We start from the raw sequence: 18,289 nt of genomic DNA, 5'->3' as shown, positions 1-18,289 counted from the left end.
GAGCTGCGGTTACTCCCAAATAAACACGCTTTTGCCAGTGAAATAACTGGGTTTTCTTTTGCAAGTTGATACAAAAATGAGAGCGTACGATTCCCAGGTCAAGGGCTTGTGTTGTCCCCTTACTGCTCTCAGGAGGGCACAGGGTCTGGGATAGGATTTGGTGAGCTGGGTACTCAGGGCTACTGAATGAGCAGTTCCCAGTTCCGTACTCCAGATGGGGAACATGCTGGTTTCCCAGGTAGAGATTGATTTCCCAGTGTCTTCTCAAAGGCCTGCCCACGTGGTCAGAGCCTATCTTCTGGAAGGCTTTCTCACAGACTAGGCACCCCACCGACTGGGCACCACAGGTTACATGGGTCTCTGTCATCTGGTCCAGATCTTCCTGATCTGTACTCTGCGGCTAGTTCCATGAGTCTTTGATCCTAAAAGACCTGATGGTGGGTCAATGTCAAAAGTCCCTGCGCTCTTGGAGATCTGGTCTGGACAGCACTATTCGAGAAGGGAGAAAGGAACAATTCCTACATTCCTGCCAAAGCCTCAGCTTTGGGGAAACGGTCATCAGAAGTTTGGTTCCCAGCCTAGTGCTGCTTGGGTATCAGCTGACAGCCACTCCCAAGACGGGCTTCAGGGACCTGCCCCAGGTCCAGACTACCTAATCCCTTGACTCCGAGCAAAGGCCATATGGTACAGGATCCCAGTGGGCCCTGACCCAGGGCTGTGATTGGCCTGAGCTGGACAATGCCACTGTGAGGTCGGCCCACTCCTGCTGTAAAATGGAGGCTCCTGAGCTCTGGGGGTCAGTGGAGCTGCCATCCGGACACAGATCATGGTGAGACTGGGTCCCTTTTGCCTCTGGTCCTTAAATGTGTTCCTAATTTGAGACCTCCCCAGAGTTGGACCCCACTCCTCACTCTGAGCAAGGGTGAACAGCTCCCAAACAAGGAAAGCAGCCTTTGTGAGGGCTCTGGCCAGGTCTAACTCCAGGCCAAGGCCAGCTTCTCCAGTTGGGGACTGGTAGTCTTGGTCTTGACCCTCAAAGCTGCCCCCTCAAAGTGGGTGCTGACCCACTACTCCACTTGGGGCTCTCATGGCCCACCTCCCCATCCTGGGGTTTCCCTCTGGGTGTGTGGCTGGATCCTGGTTCAGCCAGTCCCTGATTTTGGCCTGGTCTTTGCAGAGTGGTGGCTATGATCTCAACCTCTTCGCCAGCCCTCCCGACTGCAACTTCCTGTGCTCTGTGTGCCATGGGGTTCTCAAGAGGCCAGTGAGGTTGCCATGCAGCCATATCTTCTGCAAGAAATGCATCCTCCGGTGGCTAACCAGGTGCTAGTGGGCACCCAAGAGGCTGGGAGGACAAGGCAGGGCTGTGTCCGTTCCTGTGGCCCAGAACAGAGAGGAGGGTGGGCCAAGCATTATGTCAGAGTGGGCATAAGAATCAGCTCCCAGGGGCGCCTGGGTGGCTCAGTGGGTTAAGCCTCTGCCTTCGGCTCAGGGTCCTGGGATCGAGCCCCGCATCAGGCTCTCTGCATAGTGGGAAGCCTGCTTCCCCCTCTCTCTCTGTCTGCCTCTCTGCCTACTTGTGATCTCTCTCTCTAATAAATAAATAAAATCTTAAAAAAAAAAAATCCACTCCCAAATCTAGGACACTAAAGTACGTGTGTCCCCGCACCCTGTGGCACTTACAGCCCGTGGCCCCAGCCTCAGAACTGAGTCCCCATGAAGCCCTCAGGCCTCTTCCAGCTCAAGAGAAGGGACCACCTGGGAAGGTGTGTTGATCCCTTCCCGCTCCCAACACTCTTCACCACCCATTCCTGCCTCCTAGACAGAAGACCTGTCCGTGCTGCAGGAAAGAGGTGAAATGGAAAAAGATGGTCCACGTAAATAAACTCCGCAGGACGATTGGCCGCCTGGAAGTCAAGGTAGCCTGAAGCATCCGCTCCCAGCACCCTTCTCGCTCCAGCCAGGGGAGGGGGTAAGGAGAAGCCTGTCCTCAGAACCCAGGGTTTCTGGTCTAGCAGCGCTGAATGCAGCCTCAAGGTCATCAGTCCTGCCTGTGTGGGTCCCATCTCTACCACTTACTTGCTGTGTGACTTTGAGCAAGTTACCTAAGCTTTTTGAGCCCTTAGGGTCTCAGCTTTAAAATGGGGATTATACAAGATTTTTAGAGGATGAAGTGTCCTCTCTGCCGGCCATCACCCCAGTCCCCTAATTTTTATCGATGAGGAAACTGAGCTTTAAAAAACAAACAAACTTGGCTTCTGTGCAACAGCAAGGTCAGCCCCACCATGTACACCCCAGTCCCTCAAGCCTTCCGCCCTGTGCACCTGCTCTCAGAGGTCTAGATTCTTCCCACCTCCAAACATTTGCCCAACTATTTCCCCCTCCACATCACTGATGCCGGGAGAGCTTGGTGGGCTCCCTGGTCAGGAAAGTCATAGATGCGGGGGGGGGGGGGGGGGGGTTTCCTACGTAAAGCAGGCTACTCCAGTGCTGGGTGGCCATGTCCCACCTGGTTTGGCTCATATGGTGCTCTCCGTCACCCTCAGTGCAAGAATGCGGAAGCAGGCTGCTTGGTGACGTGCCCCCTGGCCCATCGAAGGGGGCACCAGGACTCATGCCCTTTCGAGCTGATGGCCTGCCCCAACGAGGGTTGCACGGCACGGGTGCCACGTGGGGCTCTGGCTGAGCACCGGCAGCACTGTCAACGTGGGGCCCAGCAGCAGTGCCCACTGGGCTGTGGGGCCACCCTGGGCCCCGCGGAGCGTGCACACCACAACTGCTACCGGGATCTGCGCGACGCCTGGAACCAGCGTCAGGAGCGCAGCCGGATCTTGGTGCTGGGCCTGCTGCGGCGCATGCGCAAAGTGCACCGCACCACCACTCTCATCCGCAGGCAGCTGGCCCAGCTCGGGGACTTCCTGGAGGAGGACGACGCGCTGCTCATGGGAGCCCCGCAAGGGGAGGCCGAGGCCACCCCAGAAGGCAGCATTGGGGCCGAGGTGTGGGGGCCCCAGGGCCACGGTACCGTGTAAACTGAGGGGAAAATAAACGCAGATCCCAGGCCTGTCCCGCCCCGCCGCCTCTGTGCCTGCCGGCCTCACAGCTTTATCCCATTTGCCACCCGCCCCACTTCCAGGTACTACTGCCCTCACCACGCGGGCACACTGGCCTTTCTCTCTGGGCCGCTCCTGCCCGGAAGGCTCTTCTCCTTGCTCTCCGTTTGCCTGCTTTCTTTTCCCTCGGATGCCTCTTCCTCGCAGAGGTTTTCCCTGATCTCCCAGTCTCCTTCCTGTTACCTCTACTAAGTCTGTTAACCAACTTCCCAATCAGCCAACCGCTCAAAGCCCTCAACTCCTAGGAGAAGCCCACGCCTCACAGGGAAACCCCATTATCTCTGATCTCCTGCCCCTATGGTCTCCGGACCCCTGTAGCCACAAGCACTGTCCCCCCAGGCAGCCACAGGGGCCCCCGCTCTACTCGGGCGACACCTTACCTTCCCCACCGCCCCATTTAAAAGCGCACCTCCTGCACTCCGCCCCGTCCCGTTGCCGAGATCTGTTCTTTCCACAGCACGAATCGCCCACCGCTCCCGATGACTCCTTGCCCGACCTCCCCCAGCCCTCTCTCCTCTAGCACCTGCTTCCCCGGGGCCTCCCAAACGTCTAGAACAGCGCTTTGCAGGTAGAATGTGATCAATAAATATCTGAGAGGCTCTGAAGTTACCAGATTTATTCATTTACCCTCCATATCTATCGCAGCCGACCAGGAGCACCTGACGGCCTTGTACCCAAATCCCGGAATGCCGAGGGCCAAGAGCCTCGGGATGACTTCAGTAAACATTTCCAACAACTCCTTTTTAAAAACTTCACTAAAAAAACCAACAGCGGGCAAACCCCGGGCCCTGCATTCAGCCGCCCCCGGAGGCCCAGCCGCCCCCATGCGGCTCTACGCCCGTTCCTCCAAGCCGGAGACGTCTCTACCAGCTTCCGCTTCCTGACACAGCAGGGGCTGCCCACAGCAAAGATGGCGCCGAGCGCGCAGCTGGTGACGTCACAGGCGTCGTGCCCGGTGACGCCATCTGCGGAGCGCCGGAAGTGAGGAGTGGCGCCCGTGTCTCCCTCACGCGGCGGCGGCGGCGGCGGCGGCGACATGGCGGAACCCGTGGCGGTAGTGGGCCGCTTCAAGGCCAAGTGAGCCGGGGCGCTGCGGCTGTGGGTGCCGCCCAGGGAGGGAGCGGGGTTCACCGCCCGAGCGGCAGGTGTGCCTGTCCTGGACCGGGCGCCCTTTCGGGTCTGGGGAGAGCCTGAGGGCGGCGTATGAACTGGCCCGCGGGAGTCGTGTTGCTTGTGGTATTACAAAGTGCGGAGCCAGCGTCCGTTATTACAGTAGGAGCCGATCGGGGCTTGTGGGTGAAAAACTAAAGGAGGAAGGGGCGGGCTGGTCCTGGACCCCAGCGGGTCTCCGCGAGCCTCCGGTATTGGGCCCCGGGGCAGGCTGCGCGGGGCTCTCACCTCCTGTTCCCTTCAACATGGAGCCGGAAGAGAGCTCAGGAGATGGGCGTCCGCTGTGGACCTGGAGGCCCTGAATCCTGGGCTGATTCAGTAACCCAGGGACTCTGGGGAACATCTTAGTGTGCAGGGCCCGGGACGGGACGACTCCTCTCCGCGCCCAGCTCGGTCTGATGGAGTAAGCGCGCTAAGCAGCTCATTTCCGTCAGTGGGAGCGATGAGCACTGCCGAAGGGAAGGCTTGGGGTCAAGAATGTGTCTGGGCTTCGCGGTTGGTGGCTCCATTTCATGCGGGCAGCCAAGCCTCCCAGTGGAGTGAGCCAGGCGCCAGAGAAATCGGGGAAGAGAGACCCACGCACTGATGGGGGACAGCCTGTGTGGCAGGAGCCTTGGCTTAGAAGTGAGGGTCTTAGAAGCACGTAAGGACAGGGGAGGGTTTTAAGGCAGGGTAGTGACGAACACGTTTATGTTTGGAAAGGCCTTCCTGGCAGCAGGGTTTGAGGCAGTGGATGGGGGCCGGGCGATGAGGCTGGAGCAGCTGTCCAGATGACCTTGCGGTGGCCTGGACCAGCGTGGAGGCCGCCGAGAGGGGAGGGAGGAGGCACCGTGAGGCTGCAGACAGGAGTGCTACTTGGGGAATGGGAGGAAGGAGCTAGGGTTGGGGAGGGGGCAGGAAGCTGCTGAGGGGGGTGGTGCTCTGGGCTGGTATCCTCCGCTGGTCCCCCAGGCTGGCCTCCCACCGCCTGCAGGGGACCCTCCCCAGGTCTGCTGCGGGGACTCTGGGAAACCCCGCCTCCTTGCCCGGACTGCCTGAGAACTTGGTGTGAATCGCGGCCAGCTCGGGGTCTGGCGTCCTCTGTGACACCCACCTCAGTGCTGCTGACAGAGAAGAGTGAGAAGAGCCACCTCCAACCCCCTGCATCCCAGCCTCTGCCTGGGAACTCCTCAGGGGCAGGGGCCTCTTGGGTTGAGCTCTGGGAGAGCACCCAGCCCAGCACTGGGTGCTGGGGGCCAAGGGGTGGGTGCCTCACTCTCGAACACTGTTCTCTCTCTAGCTATGCCGTCGAGCGCAAGATCGAGCCCTTCTACAAGGGCGGGAAGGTGCAGGTACTGGCCCTGGGAGGGGCAGAGTGGTGGAGCGGGCAGGGGCTGCCGAGAGTTGCTTATCTTGGCTGAGACCCTTCTGTCACCAGCTGGACCAGACTGGGCAGCATCTCTTCTGTATTTGCGGTACCAGAGTCAACATCTTGGACGTGGCCTCGGGGGCCGTCTTGCGGAGCCTGGAGCAGGTGAGGGTGGGAAGAGCCAGGGCAGTGGGCTAGTGTGGAGGGAAGCCTGGCCTGTGTTCATGGCGCTCTGTGTGCCGACTCTTGCCTCTAGGAGGACCAGGAGGACATCACTGCCTTTGATCTCAGCCCTGACAATGAGGTATATGGGGCCAGGGCAGGGGTAAGAGTCCGGGACTCCGTACTTCTCATGCAAATTTGGGCCACTGAGGACACACCTCTCCCCTCCCGGCTCTCCCAGCCTCTCCCAACCTCTCCTCTCCGGGCTGAACTGCATCCCTCTCCAGGTGCTGGTCACAGCCAGCCGGGCACTGCTGCTGGCTCAGTGGGCCTGGCGAGAGGGCAGCGTCACCCGCCTGTGGAAGGCAGTACACACAGCCCCTGTGGCCACCATGGCCTTTGACCCCACTTCCACACTGCTAGCCACAGGTAGGCCCCTGGCGGGGTGGCTGGGCCCCTGGGGGGCACACAGTCAGGGGTCTTCAGGCACACCAGCCCCTTCACTTTAGACACGTTCCCACAGGCGGTTGTGATGGGGCAGTGCGTGTCTGGGACGTTGTGCGGCACTACGGGACACACCACTTTCGGGGCTCGCCAGGGGTCGTACAGTGAGTAGAGGACAGCAGAGGGAGGATGGGGCCTTACGGCCGGGGTCACACAACTCACCTGCTGCCCCCGCCCCCTGCCTGCAGCTTAGTGGCCTTCCACCCGGACCCCGCACGCCTGCTGCTCTTCTCCACAGCTGCAGACACCACCGTCCGCGCGTGGTCGCTGCGGGACGAGTTGTGTCTGGCCGTGATGACTGCCCACTACAGTGCCGTCACCTCCCTGACCTTTAGCGCTGATGGCCACACCATGCTGAGGTCAGCGGCCAGCTGCTCAGGCCACACGGCGGGAAGGGGAGGGCCACAGCTGAGACTGGGGACTGAGGTGGCTGTGTCCCCCCCCCACCTCCACCCCCAGCTCAGGCCGAGACAAGATCTGTGTTGTGTGGGACCTGCGGAGCCACCAGGCCACGAGGACTGTGCCAGTGTTTGAGGTGGGGATGCCAGGGGGCCCGGCCAGTTGAGGGGAGGGGGGGGTGCGGCTGCCTCTAACCGGCTTATCCTCAGAGCGTGGAGGCCGCGGTGCTGCTACCGGAGGAACCAGCACCAGAGCTGGGTATAAAGTCCAAGGGCCTGCACTTCCTGACAGCCGGAGACCAAGGTGCGTGTGCCCAGGCCAGGGTGGGCAGCAGGGGCTGGGGGCGGTCCGTGGACTTGAATGCCAGCAACCCACATCCCCCCACACAGGCCTGCTGCGTGTATGGGAGGCAGCCTCGGGGCAGTGTGTGTATATGCAACAGCAGCCACCAGGCCCCCGGCAGGAGCTGACCCGCTGCGTTCTGGCCCGCTCTGCTGGCCTGCTCCTCACCGTCACTGCCGACCACAACCTGCTGCTCTACGAGGCGCGCTCCCTCCGGCTGCAGAAACAGGTGAGCACCGCCCCTGCTCAGCCCGAAGCCCGGGGGCGCCAGCCCGCCACTCACGCGGGCTCTGACTGGCGTCCCTCCGGCCCCCACCCTCACAGTTTGCCGGCTACAGCGAAGAGGTGCTGGATGTCCGGTTTCTTGGGCCTGAGGACTCCCACATTGTTGTGGCCTCCAACAGCCCCAGCCTGAAAGTGTTTGAGCTGCAGACAATGGCCTGCCAGATTCTCCACGGCCACACAGGTCAGGGAGCTCATGCCCTCGTGCGCATGCCCCCAGCACTGCATCCTGGGCTGGAATGCCCTCCTTTACTGTAACCGATGACCTTTTCCTCTCTCCTTTCTCCCAGACATTGTCTTGGCCCTGGACGTGTTTCGGAAGGGGAGGCTCTTTGCCAGCTGTGCCAAGGTGGGGCATCTGAAGTGTGGAGGTATGGGTCCCCATGGGGGAAGCCCCGCCTGGGCTCTGTCCTCACCCTGTTGATTCCCAGGATCAGAGTATCTGTCTCTGGAGGATGAACAAGGCTGGCAAGGTGACCCGTGTGGCTCAGGGCTCCGGGCACACACACGGCGTGGGTGCCATCTGCTGCTCCAGGTAAGTGGTCAGGGCTGGGCTCTGTGGTGTTACAGAGGCCCAGACCCCGCTAATGGGGTTCCAGCTCGGGGAGATGTGGATGGGGAGGCTTCAGCCGTGGTCTTTGAGACTCCGGGATAGGGATGTGTAATGGAATGCTGGGGACCCCCAGCAGCTCTTGGAGGTCAGAGCTCCTCACAGGTGGTTTTGGGGCTGGATGAATAAAAGGGGAGAGGCTTGGGGTGCGTGGGTGGCTTGGTTGGTTAAGTGTCTGCCTTTGGCTTAGGTGTGACCCCAGCATCCTGGGATCGAGCCCCGCTTCAGGCTTCTTGCTCCGAGGAGAGCCTGTTTCTTCCTCTCCCTCTCCCCTTTCCCAGTGCTCATGCTTTCTTTAAGTTCTACCTCAAATAAATAAAAACTTAAAAAAAAAAAAAAAAAAAAAAAAAAAGGTCGGGGGAGGCTTCAGAGTAGAAAGAATGACACCGAACAAGGCTTAGGTAGAAAACACACTCCTTGCCAGGGTGGGGGGTGGTGTTGGGGTTGTGTGACCAAGTCACCAGGGTAGTGGACCAAGGGTGGGTGGTGGGGGCTCTAGTAGACAAGTGGTTTCAGAGGGGTGTTGGGGTGACAGGGGCTGTGTGCATCCAGAACAGTCCCCCTGGTCGGGACCGTGGTCCTGCAGGCCCAGGCTGTGATGCGCTGGCAGACGGGGCTGGCCTGGGCTCAGCGGGTGTCTCCCCTCCCCCACTTCTGGTCTCAGGCTGAAGGAGACCTTCCTGGTGACGGGGAGCCAGGACTGCACTGTGAAGGTGTGGCCCGTCGCTGAAGCCCTGCTGTCCAAAGGTGCAGCCCCAGACGGCGGTCCTGTCCTTCTCCAGGCCCAGGCCACACAGCGCTGCCATGACAAGGTGATGGCACACTGGGGCAGGGCCGGGGCCAGGGCAGGGCCGGGCCCTTGCTGGGATGGGGGTCTGAGCTGCCACCTGCTCCCATCACCAGGACATCAACAGCGTGGCTATTGCCCCCAACGACAAGCTGCTGGCCACAGGCTCACAGGACCGCACAGCCAAGCTCTGGGCTTTGCCACAGTGCCAGCTGCTTGGCGTCTTCTCCGGCCACCGGCGCGGCCTCTGGTGTGTCCAGTTCTCGCCCATGGACCAGGTGCTAGCCACAGCCTCAGCCGACGGCACCGTCAAGCTCTGGGCGCTGCAGGACTTCAGCTGCCTCAAGGTAGGCGGCCCAGCCCCTCCCTTGCCCACCCCGCGGCCCGCGCTGTCTCACGTTCTCCTCCCCCCACCCTGCAGACATTCGAGGGACACGACGCTTCGGTGCTGAAGGTGGCCTTTGTGAGCCGTGGCACCCAGCTGCTGTCCAGGTGAGCGGGCTGGGGGTACGGGTGGGCGTGAGCTGCAGGACGGGCCCCAGCTCTGAACCCCTCCCGATCCCAAACCCAGCGGCTCTGACGGTCTCCTGAAGCTCTGGACCATCAAAAACAACGAGTGCGTGAAGACCCTGGACGCCCACGAGGACAAGGTCTGGGGGCTGCACTGCAGCCGGCTGGACGATCGCGCCCTCACCGGCGCTAGTGACTCCTGCGTCGTCATCTGGAAGGTATGGTCGCTTGGGGGCCATGGGGACTGGGCGTGGCCGCATCAGGGTGCCCCTCTGACCTCACGGTGACCGCAGGATGTGACCGAGGTGGAGCAGGCCGAGGAGCGAGCCCGGCGGGAGGAGGAGGTGGTCAAGTGAGTCTGGGGGTCCCCGTCCGGTCCCCTTGAGTGACACCATACGTCCATGCTTGTGGGGGGGCATACGGGTGTCACCCCTGCTTTGTGGCGTGGAGAAGCTGAGGCTCGGAGCACAACACAGCTCCACACCAGCGGATGCTTCGGGCTGGGCTGCAGACTCCTGAGCCAGCTCCTGATGGCTCTGCCTTCAGTCCCCACCAGGTCTCCCAGTGACCCTGTCCTCCCTCCTCCCCCTGCCAGGCAGCAGGAACTGGACAACCTGCTCCATGAGAAGCGGTACCTGCGGGCACTGGGCTTGGCCATCTCCCTGGACCGGCCCCACACTGTGCTCATGGTCATCCAGGGTCAGTGCTGCCTCGGGCTCTGGGGCAGGGGGAGGGGGCTTGGGTCTGTCTCGTGCCCTTCCCTGAGGCTCGGTTCCCACCCCCCACCCTCCAGCCATCCGGAGGGACCCCGAGGCCTGCGAGAAGTTGGGAGACACGGTGCTGCGGCTGCGGCGAGATCAGAAAGGTCTGGGGCGGGTGGGTGGCGGGGCTTGGCCGGCTGGGGCAGGGCAGCCAGCGGGCAGGTCCGACTGTCCTCGTCCCCACAGAGGCCTTGCTGCGCTTCTGTGTCACGTGGAACACCAACTCGAGGCACTGCCACGACGCGCAGGCCGTGCTGGGGGTGCTGCTGCGGCACGAGCCCCCGGAAGAGCTCCTGGCCTACCCGGGCGTGCAGGCCTCCCTGGAGGCCCTGCTGCCCTACACCGGTATGTGGGCCAGGCCCCGGGCAGGGCGGGAGCAGCCGGCCAGCCCCCGCGGAGCCGCTGACGCCCTGTGTCCTCCCCAGAGCGGCATTTTCAGCGGCTCAGCCGGACGCTGCAGGCAGCCGCCTTCCTGGACTTCTTGTGGCACAACATGAAGCTGCCCACGCTCCCCGCGGCCCCCTCTGTGGCCCCCTCAGCTCTCTGAACCGAGCAGCCCTGCTCTATCCGGACTCTCTGTGTGTGCTCTGCGTCTCACCCCAGCCCCCAGCCTGCCCCTCAGCACTGACACCAGCTTGTGCCTCGGTGGGAAGAGCTTTACTCGGGACATGGGGGAGGTTGGTTTCCTGGCCCCGCCAGTCAGAGGTCCCACCCCCAGGTACTCCTCCCACAGCCGTGGTGCGGGGGCCCGGCTAGGCTAGCGTCGGTCATCCCCGGGGTCTGGAGCTTTGGGCCTGCCCTCTGCGGAGCTCCACTCGCCCTGGAGAGGGTCCTTCCGTGCCAGCGCCCTGCGTGTGATGGTACAGCAGCGGCTACGAATGGCGCTGAGCGGAGGGTGGGTGGGCACCGTAGGGGGTAGCGTTGTGCCTTGGGGGGTCTCTGGGGGACGTTGGGGATCTCCCACCCTGGCGTCTTCACTGTCCTGCTTGCGGTGGAGCCCTGACCCATTCAGGAGCGCGCCTAGCCCCTCAGGTCGCAGCAGTACAGCGGGAAGGAGACCGCAGCGCCCGCCGAACCTGCGAGGAGGGTGGGGCTTAGAAGGGCGGGGTTAGAGCGCGCGCTGGATCCTGCCCCCCCCACCTTGTGCCCCGCCCAAGCCCCTCGCCCTTGCACCTGCAGAGCCACCAGCCCCGATCCGACATTTCCAGCACGCGCACGCGCGCCCCGGCAGGCACGGAGAGTTCATCTGCGTGGCTGCTCTCATAGGCTTGGGAAGCGCAGAACTGAGACCCTGCGGAGTGGGTATTTGGGGGTCGCTGCGGGGCGCCGGGGGCCAGGGCCCTGACCTGTCCCATCTCCTCCCATGGAGTCACCATTTTCAGGCATTCCTCTGATGATGGGGGCCACTCAAACCCACTGGTGCTCCCACTCAGTCTGCGGACCAAGTACACTGTCCCCATGTCCAGTACTCGCTCGGCTGTTCCCTGTGGCCCAGCTTTGCCACACGCTGCCCAGTGGTAGTGGCTGGCTTGGTTTTGGGGGATGGGTAATCACCACTGCTCCCTAAGGGCTGCTGTTGTGGGCCGGGGGCTGCTTCCTCCAGGTACGGAGCAGGAAACCATGCTGTTTGCTGGTCTTCGTTCGCCACCAGCCACCAGCCTGTGTGCAAGAGGTGCATGGAGGCTCAGACCCCCCCCCCCACAAGCCCGCTCCGGTCCTGGGGGCAGAGGGTGAGTTCTCTCCATCCTGCCTGGCCCCACCTGAGGGGTGCCGCAGCAGCACGTCTAGGACCTCCCAGGCCCGTGCGTGGAAAGGGCAGCCTTGCATGTCCTGGGTGCTGAAGGGCTGCAGGCAGCGCAGGCTCTGAGCCTCCAGGCCACGGATGGCCAGGGTGTCCGTCGGGCGGCCTAGGGGCTCTTCGGGAGCTGGCAGGATCAGCAGACTGGGAAGGGTAGCACGCAGCGAGGGGCGGGTAGGAAGTGTGGTGAGGGCCTGCTGCCCCTCCCCAACCCGCCCAGCCTTCTCCCATCCCCCATCCCCCAAGTGCTTTTGCGGGCAGGGAGTTGGGGATGAGTGAGGCACCTGCCGGCTGGCAGCGTGGGCTCCAGGTCCAGGGGTTGCGGTGCAAAGAAGTTGCTGAGCGCTGGGCTCCGGGACACGCGCGCCGCCACGGTCAGCAGCGTCTGGGAATAGGTCTCCAGCAGCCGCAGGCGAGCCAGGCCGCGGCCTGTGCGCCCCCCGTGCACCAATAGCGATGCGTCTGCGGGCACGACGGGAAGGGACCGTGGGACCCCACCCCAGGGTTCCCTCCACCAGGTCGCTGGCACCCCTGCCCCTTCCGGGATCCCTGCCGGCCTCGCTAACGGCCTCACCGGGAAGCTTGGGGAGAACGCGGTCGGATCTCCGCAGTAGGCCCGCCTCTACCGGGAAGGTCTCCTTGAGGCTTTTCTAAGGGAGAACCAGCGAGTCGGTCTCAGAGTTCACTTGTTCCCTTGGGAGGGTGAGGGTCCCTTGCCAGGCTGGGTGTCGCAAGAGCTGGACGCCCTCGTGGGCGCAAGGGCCAACACCCAGCCAGGGGCATTGGAGGGTCAGGCTGCTGGGGCAATGGGGTTCACCTCAGGCTCACTCACATGGAGCTTCCTGAACTCATCCCAGCTCCTGCGCACGAAGGTGTCGCTGCCGTCCGACCAGCACACAGAGAAGGCAAATGTCTGTTTGGCACAAAGGTTGGGGGCACCTTGGAGTGTCTGGGCCAGGAAATCCTTCTTCCTTGGGGGTGGCAGGGACACACACCACCCCCACCCCGCCCCCATCATACCTGATGCCGCGCTGTCTGGACTAGGGCCGCTGCACACACGGACACCGGGTACCGGGGGCTGGCCATTGCTGTGCTGCACTGGTCACAGTCCTGGGCTTCTGGAGCTGGCAGGGTGTGGCCTAGCGTCCCACTGTGTCCTGGCTCACACTGGGGTAGGGGGGAGAAGGAAGGGAGCTCCTGAGCACCCGGAAGACTGATTGGAATTCCCCAGGTATGCCCCAGACCTGCCAGGTCCTCCTATCGCTGCCCTGCCCCTAGATCTTTCCCACCTTCCTCACTGCGCCCAAAGCAGATCTGAGAGACAGGAACACAGGGCTTGAGAAGTGTGAGGGGGCAGGGTGGGGCAGAGAGACAGCAGAGGGTGGGGACTGCGGCCTGAGTCCCTCAGGCATGAGTCTGGCTTGTGCTAGGAGGAGGTAAGCAGAGCCATCAAAGCGCTGTGGGCCTCGCGAACCCCTCCTGGCTCTCCCACACCCGCTGGGGTGCTGGGACTAGTGGAACCTCCTCCAGGGCGTGCCCCATGGCTCTGTCTTTGAACTCACCCGGGAAGCTGACTGCTGTTGTCATCAGGAAGCAAGGACCCAGTGCTGAAACCTTTATGTACTTTGTTTGGCTTAATACATTGCAGGAAAGGTCTCTTAATGTTTCCAAGTCACAGGAGAGGAAATTTGTATTAAATGGATAATTAATGTCACTTCTTCTGGATGTGTTGGGGGGGTGGACCTTGCAGGCTCACCCCAGAGGTTCCCCCGTGGTGGGAAGACTTGGGGCAGGACAAAGAGGATCCCTCTGCAGTGGCTGGCACTTGGCAGGGGACGGCGGGGTGACTAGGACTGGTTTTTGAGAGCTGCCTCTGAATGCATGATTTTTGTCACAATTTACTGCAAACACAGCCTCCGAGAGCAGGAGCCACCATTCCCCCACTAACTGGGGTGAAGACGGCTTGGGCCCTAGAATCCCCGGACGGGGGTGCTCTGGTGCCCCCAGGTCTGTGGGCTGCTTCCTTATAGCGACGTCTCTGGGCTGCTTCCTTATAACGAAGTCTTCCAGACCTCCATCCAACCCTGGTATACATTGGCTCTATCTGCTGTTGGGGCCACCAGCTCTAGGTTGGGAGTCCTACCCCAAGCTGTCCAGGGAGGGGTTAGCCTCTAGGGCATCCCTCCCAGAAATCACCCTAGCCTTGACAAAGGGCCTTTGTGCACCCGTCCTACCAGCGCTCTCAAACTTTTCCTGGTCTTGGCGCAGGCAATGAACACCTGCTGACACAGGCCTCAATTGCAGACCACCTTCAGCCCAGTTGTCACGCTCTCCCAACCTCAGTGGGGGCCATGCTGAGGTCCCAGCTGGCCTGGCAGGGGGCAGGGTGGGGCAGACACTTCTCCCCTTGAAGATAAGGAGAAAAGCTGGGAGAGGGCCTGTTTATTCACGGCCAGAAATCTCTAGAAGAGTGCTGAGGCCCCCTCTCTGCCCCAGCCGGAAGCCCCTGCTTCACACCCCAGCAACCCTGGTTCCTTTCCATTCTCTCTCCATAGACCCCAGGCTCATCTATCCCTTGGACGACCCCCACCCACACCCCGTGCTCCTCACTAGCTCCTATGAAATGCACCCTCCAGGGGAGTCTTTGCAAAACACAAAGGGGATCTGCTTGGGGTAGCCCTGCCCCAAATTGTCCTCCCCCATGGTCCTTAAATTCCCAGTTCCCATGCCTGCTGACAAGGCCCTCCGTGTGCTCCTGCCTACCTTTGGATCTCTCCTCTCAGCACCTTCCCCAGGTCCCCTCCCACCGGCCTTTCTGCCCATGCCCACCTCCAACCTTGGCCTTGACTGCCCTCCCTCAGCTGATTATTCTTCCTTTAGGCCTCTGCCTAAGTGTCACCTCCTCAAGGAGAACTCCTGGATTTACCATGCCTGTTCGTCGTCCCCCCATTTGTCAGGGAATATTCGTTAGTGTGCCACTTTTTTGTTTTGTTCTTGCTTTTTCCGTCTCGACCACTGGACAATGAGCCCAGGGAGGAGGTCCAGGACGGATCTTGCGCCCCGCCCTGGCCAGGGCCTGGCCCGGCACTTGGAACCGATTAGACACTACACAAATATTTGCAGGGTGAATCAGTGTACGTATAGAAGCTGCGGCCACTCGCGACATGGCTCTTAACCCCTTCAGGCAGGCTATAGGATCCAGGCTACGCGGTGCCCTCAGGAGCCCAGAGACCCGTTGCCGTGGCGCCGGTCGCCCGGGCGGACCCGCGGGACCCAGGCCCTAACGCGAGCGGCGCTCTGTGCGCTCACCGCGCCACCCCGCGTTGCCAGGGCGCCGCGCGGCCGGCCTCGGGGCGCGCCCCAGCTGAGGGCACAGAGCCTGGCCGCGGGCACGCGGGGCGGTCAGAGCGGAGCGATGGGGGCGTCACGGGCCGGAACACGGGCTTCGCCTCGGCCGCAGGCTGAGTCCACCGCGCGGCCGCGGCGTGGTTTCCACAACACGCTGCTCTTCTACTGGAGGAAGCGGGAGCGCCGCCACGGACGACGCAAGTCAGGCTCGGGACGCGGATCGAGGCCCAGGGGCGCGGCCGGCACCCGGGTTTCCGACCCCTCGCCCGCGCCCGCGCCCGCGCCCGCGCCGGCCCGGTCCCCGGCCTCGGGCTCTGCGGCCTCTCGGGCGCGCGCCGCGGACCAGAGCCCCGCCCCTCCGCCGGACCCCGCCCCCAGCTCGAGCACCGCCTCCGCGCCCGTGCCCGCGGCCGCGGCGCGCGCGGCCGGCTCCTGTGGCCGCGCCCTGGCGGCGGCGCGCGCGCTGGCCTGGAGACCGACTTGGAGACCCATCTGGAGGCCGAGCTGGCCCGGCAGGCATTGCGCGGGCAACATGGCGGCGCCCGGCGAGCGGGGCCGCTTCAGCGGCGGGAGCCTCTTCTCCTTCCTGCCCGGCGGCGCGCGCTCGGAGGTGATGGACGACCTGGTGACGGACGCGCGCGGCCGGGGCGCGGGGCGGAGAGATGCTGTCGCCTCGGCCCCGACCCCAGCCCCGGCGCCGGCCTCCGATCCTCAGGTCGCCGAGGACACCTCCCGGAGGCGGCCCTGCCGGGCCTGCGTGGACTTCAAGACATGGATGCGGACGCAGCAGAAGGTGCAGATGCCCGGGGCGGCCACCTCCCCTGGTCCCGGCCGCCACGCCTGGTTGTCAGGCGTCCGCGCCCACCTCCCGAGGCCCAAGCCGAGCGGTCCCGCGGGCCCTATGCCTCACAGACTTGTGCCCTACCCCGCAAGGGGGCTGTCCCTAAACCTTGCCACCAAGGGAGGCCCGGCCTTTAGGGTTTCAGCCACGCATGTGGCGGATCGGCGGCCGCAGGGCTGTCTCGAGTCAGTGGGCCTCTGGCTGGGGCGGGGGAAAACGGGAGCTCTGCGGGCTTCCTCTGGGGAGACGAACTGACCCTTGGTCGGCCTCCTTCCGCAGCGGGACAGCAAATTTAGGGAAGACTGTCCTCAGGATCGCGAGGAACTGGGCCGGCACAGCTGGGCTGTCCTCCACACCCTGGCTGCCTACTACCCTGATCTGCCCACCCCAGAACAGCAGCAAGACATGGCCCAGTTCATACATTTATTTTCCAAGTTTTATCCGTGTGAGGAGTGTGCTGAAGATATAAGGAAGAGGTAAGTGTGTCCGCATCATCCATAGACTGCAGAGCAGTGCCCCTGGAGCCGGGGCCTGTCGCCCCCACCCCCCTGATGTCATAAAGGGGAGCCTGGAGAAGCAGGTGCCTGGTGGCAGAGTAGCCCCAGCATGGACCACCAGCAGTGGGCACTGGATCAACCCAGCTGTCTCCTTCCCCCTAAGGGCCAAGCTGCATGGGGCTGCTGCTCCAGAGGCTCCCAGCCCGGCCTCACTTGCAGAGTCCTCCTGGAGGCTCCGGCAGGTTCGTGAGCCCACCTTGCCTGACGTCTGGAGTCGGACTGCCAATTTTAAGGCCTTGAGAACCCACTGATTTTAGGAGCTGCCTTTTCCTCACTGGGGAGCCCAAGAGCTGTTGTTTGGCACCTCTGTTTCTGTGCTGAATGTGGGGGCCAGGGCAGTTAGAACAGCTTTCTTGCTGGGCGGAGGCCCCAGGGCCCCAGGTGCTAGAAACAGGTTTTCTGTTAGGCCTTTGTGTGGCCCCACCCCTTAAACACTGCCTGGGGCCAGGGATGCTGGGGCGAGGCTTCCTGATTGTTACGAGGTTGTAAAGTTGCATCATTGGTGTCTTAATGCCTTGCTTTGAGTCCTTGTCAGGTTTGGCCGAGCTCCCCAGGTAAGGGTTGAGCAGGCCTAAGAGCGTGCCAATGTGGGAGGGTTGCAGGGCTGCGTGTGTCTGTGTCTCAGAGCACAAGGGCCCTCCTGGGTGTACCTGACAGCAGCGCCCCAGCTCTCCTGCCCGGAGGGAGCAGGCACAGAGCCGGTGGGGCAGGGGCGGTGGGACCGCTGCCTGTCCCGCCTTCCACCTGCCCCGCCTCCCCACAGGATATGCAGGAACCAGCCAGACACACGCACTCGGGCCCGCTTCAGCCAGTGGCTGTGCCGCCTGCACAACGAGGTGAACCGCAAGCTGGGCAAGCCCGACTTCGACTGCTCACAGGTGGACGAGCGCTGGCGTGATGGCTGGAAGGACGGCTCCTGCGACTAGGCAGTGGCCGGCAGAGCTGTGGGACAGCAGCCCAGGCCTCCACGCAGCCTGGCCAGAGGGGGACAGGGCACTCATTAAAGTGCGTCAGAGTCAGAGCCTGTCGTGTGTCAGTTGGATGGTCCCCAGACACTGCTCAGGGGGCCCTTCCCTCTTAGGCTTGGAGGAAAAGCAGGGGTGCCTGCTGCAGACACCCCAAGGGCTGCTCCTCAGCCAAGGCCCGTGGGACTGCAGATGAAGGAGGCAGGAACAGCCGGGGCTGCGCCTTCCATTTGGGATGTGGCCTCCTGCTCACCCCACATCCTGGTGCCCACTTCCCTGCACAGGAAGGTGACGGGCCTGCCCAGGCTCCCTGTCCTGCTCCTTGAGGGCTAGGCCGTTGTCTCCTTACCCTGTAGCAAGGGACGGCAGCGGTGCCCACAGCTCCGTGGGCTCTGTGCTTTCTGCGACTCAGAAGGGAGGCCTGGGGGCTGAGCTCTCCTCCCGGGTCAGTTCCTACAGAGCAAGCACAGGCAGGGTGGCTTCCCCGGCGGTCCCACCCGCACTGCTGCCTGCTTCCTGTCCAGCACGTACACCTGTACCAGGCCTGTCAAGAGGCTTCGCGGGGCCACCGTTCTCAGAGCTCGAGACCAAAATAAAATGGTAGAGAAGTGACTAAGGGCCTGGCTTTGGTGTGTTTTGTGCTGGGACTTGGGGCGACAGACAGGGCCTGCGCTTGCTGCTCCGCTCAGCTGCCTCCTTCCATCCAGGTTCTGCTCTGGGGAAGGAGGGCAGAGTCCCAGGGTGGGAGCAGCCTGGGAAGCACCAGGAACAGGAAGGAAGCCCAGTGCCAGA

The 18,289-nt window shown here is 62.9% G+C and overlaps 4 protein-coding genes across 6 annotated transcripts; 3 read left to right on the top strand and 1 right to left on the bottom strand.

Moving 5' to 3' along the window:
* The first annotated feature begins 214 nt into the window (after window positions 1–214).
* LOC111156285 (ring finger protein 151) lies at window positions 215–3,032 on the top strand. Its single transcript, XM_022517063.1, has 4 exons — window positions 215–238; window positions 1,178–1,323; window positions 1,823–1,919; window positions 2,547–3,032. Exons 1-4 carry the CDS (start codon window positions 215–217, stop codon window positions 3,030–3,032), a joined length of 753 nt encoding a protein of 250 aa, XP_022372771.1.
* Window positions 3,033–4,123: 1,091 nt separating this feature from the next.
* Window positions 4,124–10,560, top strand: LOC111156099 (transducin beta like 3). 2 transcript variants are annotated; one of them, XM_022516709.1, is made up of 22 exons: window positions 4,124–4,190; window positions 5,563–5,614; window positions 5,701–5,796; window positions 5,888–5,935; window positions 6,081–6,222; window positions 6,317–6,401; window positions 6,486–6,656; window positions 6,757–6,832; window positions 6,906–6,999; window positions 7,086–7,267; window positions 7,363–7,504; window positions 7,611–7,669; window positions 7,752–7,855; window positions 8,595–8,742; window positions 8,834–9,064; window positions 9,139–9,209; window positions 9,289–9,445; window positions 9,521–9,579; window positions 9,823–9,926; window positions 10,021–10,092; window positions 10,175–10,333; window positions 10,414–10,560. In XM_022516709.1, the coding sequence occupies exons 1-22, from the start codon at window positions 4,150–4,152 to the stop codon at window positions 10,533–10,535; spliced, it is 2,415 nt and encodes an 804-aa protein (XP_022372417.1). In that variant the 5' UTR covers window positions 4,124–4,149; the 3' UTR covers window positions 10,536–10,560. The 2 variants fall into 2 exon arrangements, with proteins under 2 accessions (XP_022372417.1, XP_022372416.1); XM_022516708.1 differs by lacking the exons at window positions 10,021–10,092; window positions 10,175–10,333; window positions 10,414–10,560 and having other exon boundaries at window positions 4,139–4,190; window positions 9,774–9,836.
* Window positions 10,561–10,640: 80 nt separating this feature from the next.
* LOC111156100 (NADPH oxidase organizer 1) lies at window positions 10,641–13,034 on the bottom strand. Of its 2 annotated transcripts, none has more exons than XM_022516711.1 (8): window positions 12,807–13,034; window positions 12,619–12,699; window positions 12,340–12,436; window positions 12,071–12,248; window positions 11,749–11,930; window positions 11,543–11,647; window positions 11,162–11,279; window positions 10,641–11,064 (listed from the first exon to the last, which is right to left on the bottom strand). In XM_022516711.1, exons 1-8 carry the CDS (start codon window positions 12,870–12,872, stop codon window positions 10,746–10,748), a joined length of 1,146 nt encoding a protein of 381 aa, XP_022372419.1. In that variant the 5' UTR covers window positions 12,873–13,034; the 3' UTR covers window positions 10,641–10,745. The 2 variants fall into 2 exon arrangements, with proteins under 2 accessions (XP_022372419.1, XP_022372418.1); XM_022516710.1 differs by having other exon boundaries at window positions 12,361–12,436; window positions 12,807–12,941.
* A 2,630-nt stretch (window positions 13,035–15,664) lies between these two features.
* Window positions 15,665–18,109, top strand: LOC111156090 (growth factor, augmenter of liver regeneration). The gene is made up of 3 exons (XM_022516694.1): window positions 15,665–15,927; window positions 16,255–16,451; window positions 17,296–18,109. Exons 1-3 carry the CDS (start codon window positions 15,667–15,669, stop codon window positions 17,456–17,458), a joined length of 621 nt encoding a protein of 206 aa, XP_022372402.1. The 5' UTR covers window positions 15,665–15,666; the 3' UTR covers window positions 17,459–18,109.
* The last annotated feature ends 180 nt before the right edge of the window (window positions 18,110–18,289 follow it).

Source organism: Enhydra lutris, unplaced genomic scaffold, assembly GCF_002288905.1.
Source record: "Enhydra lutris kenyoni isolate GAN:26980312 unplaced genomic scaffold, ASM228890v2 scaffoldscaffold45, whole genome shotgun sequence".
Taxonomy (NCBI): domain Eukaryota; kingdom Metazoa; phylum Chordata; class Mammalia; order Carnivora; family Mustelidae; genus Enhydra; species Enhydra lutris.
This window is presented reverse-complemented; position numbering and strand designations above follow the sequence as displayed.

Bases quoted from the DNA above. Each gene is read 5' to 3' on its own strand.
- LOC111156100 (XM_022516711.1), bottom strand. From the start codon at position 12,872: ATGGCCAGCCCCCGGTACCCGGTGTCCGTGTGTGCAGCGGCCCTAGTC. The intron at 12,700-12,806 runs GTATGATGGGGG...TGTGCCAAACAG, and splicing joins TCCAGACAGCGCGGCATCAG to ACATTTGCCTTCTCTGTGTG. The intron at 11,065-11,161 runs GTGCAAGGGCGA...CCCTCCTCGCAG, and splicing joins CGGGGCTGGTGGCTCTGCAG to GTTCGGCGGGCGCTGCGGTC.
- LOC111156099 (XM_022516709.1), top strand. From the start codon at position 4,150: ATGGCGGAACCCGTGGCGGTAGTGGGCCGCTTCAAGGCCAA. The intron at 6,833-6,905 runs GTGGGGATGCCA...GCTTATCCTCAG, and splicing joins GGACTGTGCCAGTGTTTGAG to AGCGTGGAGGCCGCGGTGCT. The intron at 7,268-7,362 runs GTGAGCACCGCC...CCACCCTCACAG, and splicing joins CCCTCCGGCTGCAGAAACAG to TTTGCCGGCTACAGCGAAGA.
- LOC111156090 (XM_022516694.1), top strand. From the start codon at position 15,667: ATGGCGGCGCCCGGCGAGCGGGGCCGCTTCAGCGGCGGGAGCCTCTTC. The intron at 15,928-16,254 runs GTGCAGATGCCC...CTCCTTCCGCAG, and splicing joins GGATGCGGACGCAGCAGAAG to CGGGACAGCAAATTTAGGGA. The intron at 16,452-17,295 runs GTAAGTGTGTCC...GCCTCCCCACAG, and splicing joins GCTGAAGATATAAGGAAGAG to GATATGCAGGAACCAGCCAG.
- LOC111156285 (XM_022517063.1), top strand. From the start codon at position 215: ATGGGGAACATGCTGGTTTCCCAG. The intron at 239-1,177 runs GTAGAGATTGAT...TGGTCTTTGCAG, and splicing joins GGAACATGCTGGTTTCCCAG to AGTGGTGGCTATGATCTCAA. The intron at 1,324-1,822 runs GTGCTAGTGGGC...CCTGCCTCCTAG, and splicing joins ATCCTCCGGTGGCTAACCAG to ACAGAAGACCTGTCCGTGCT.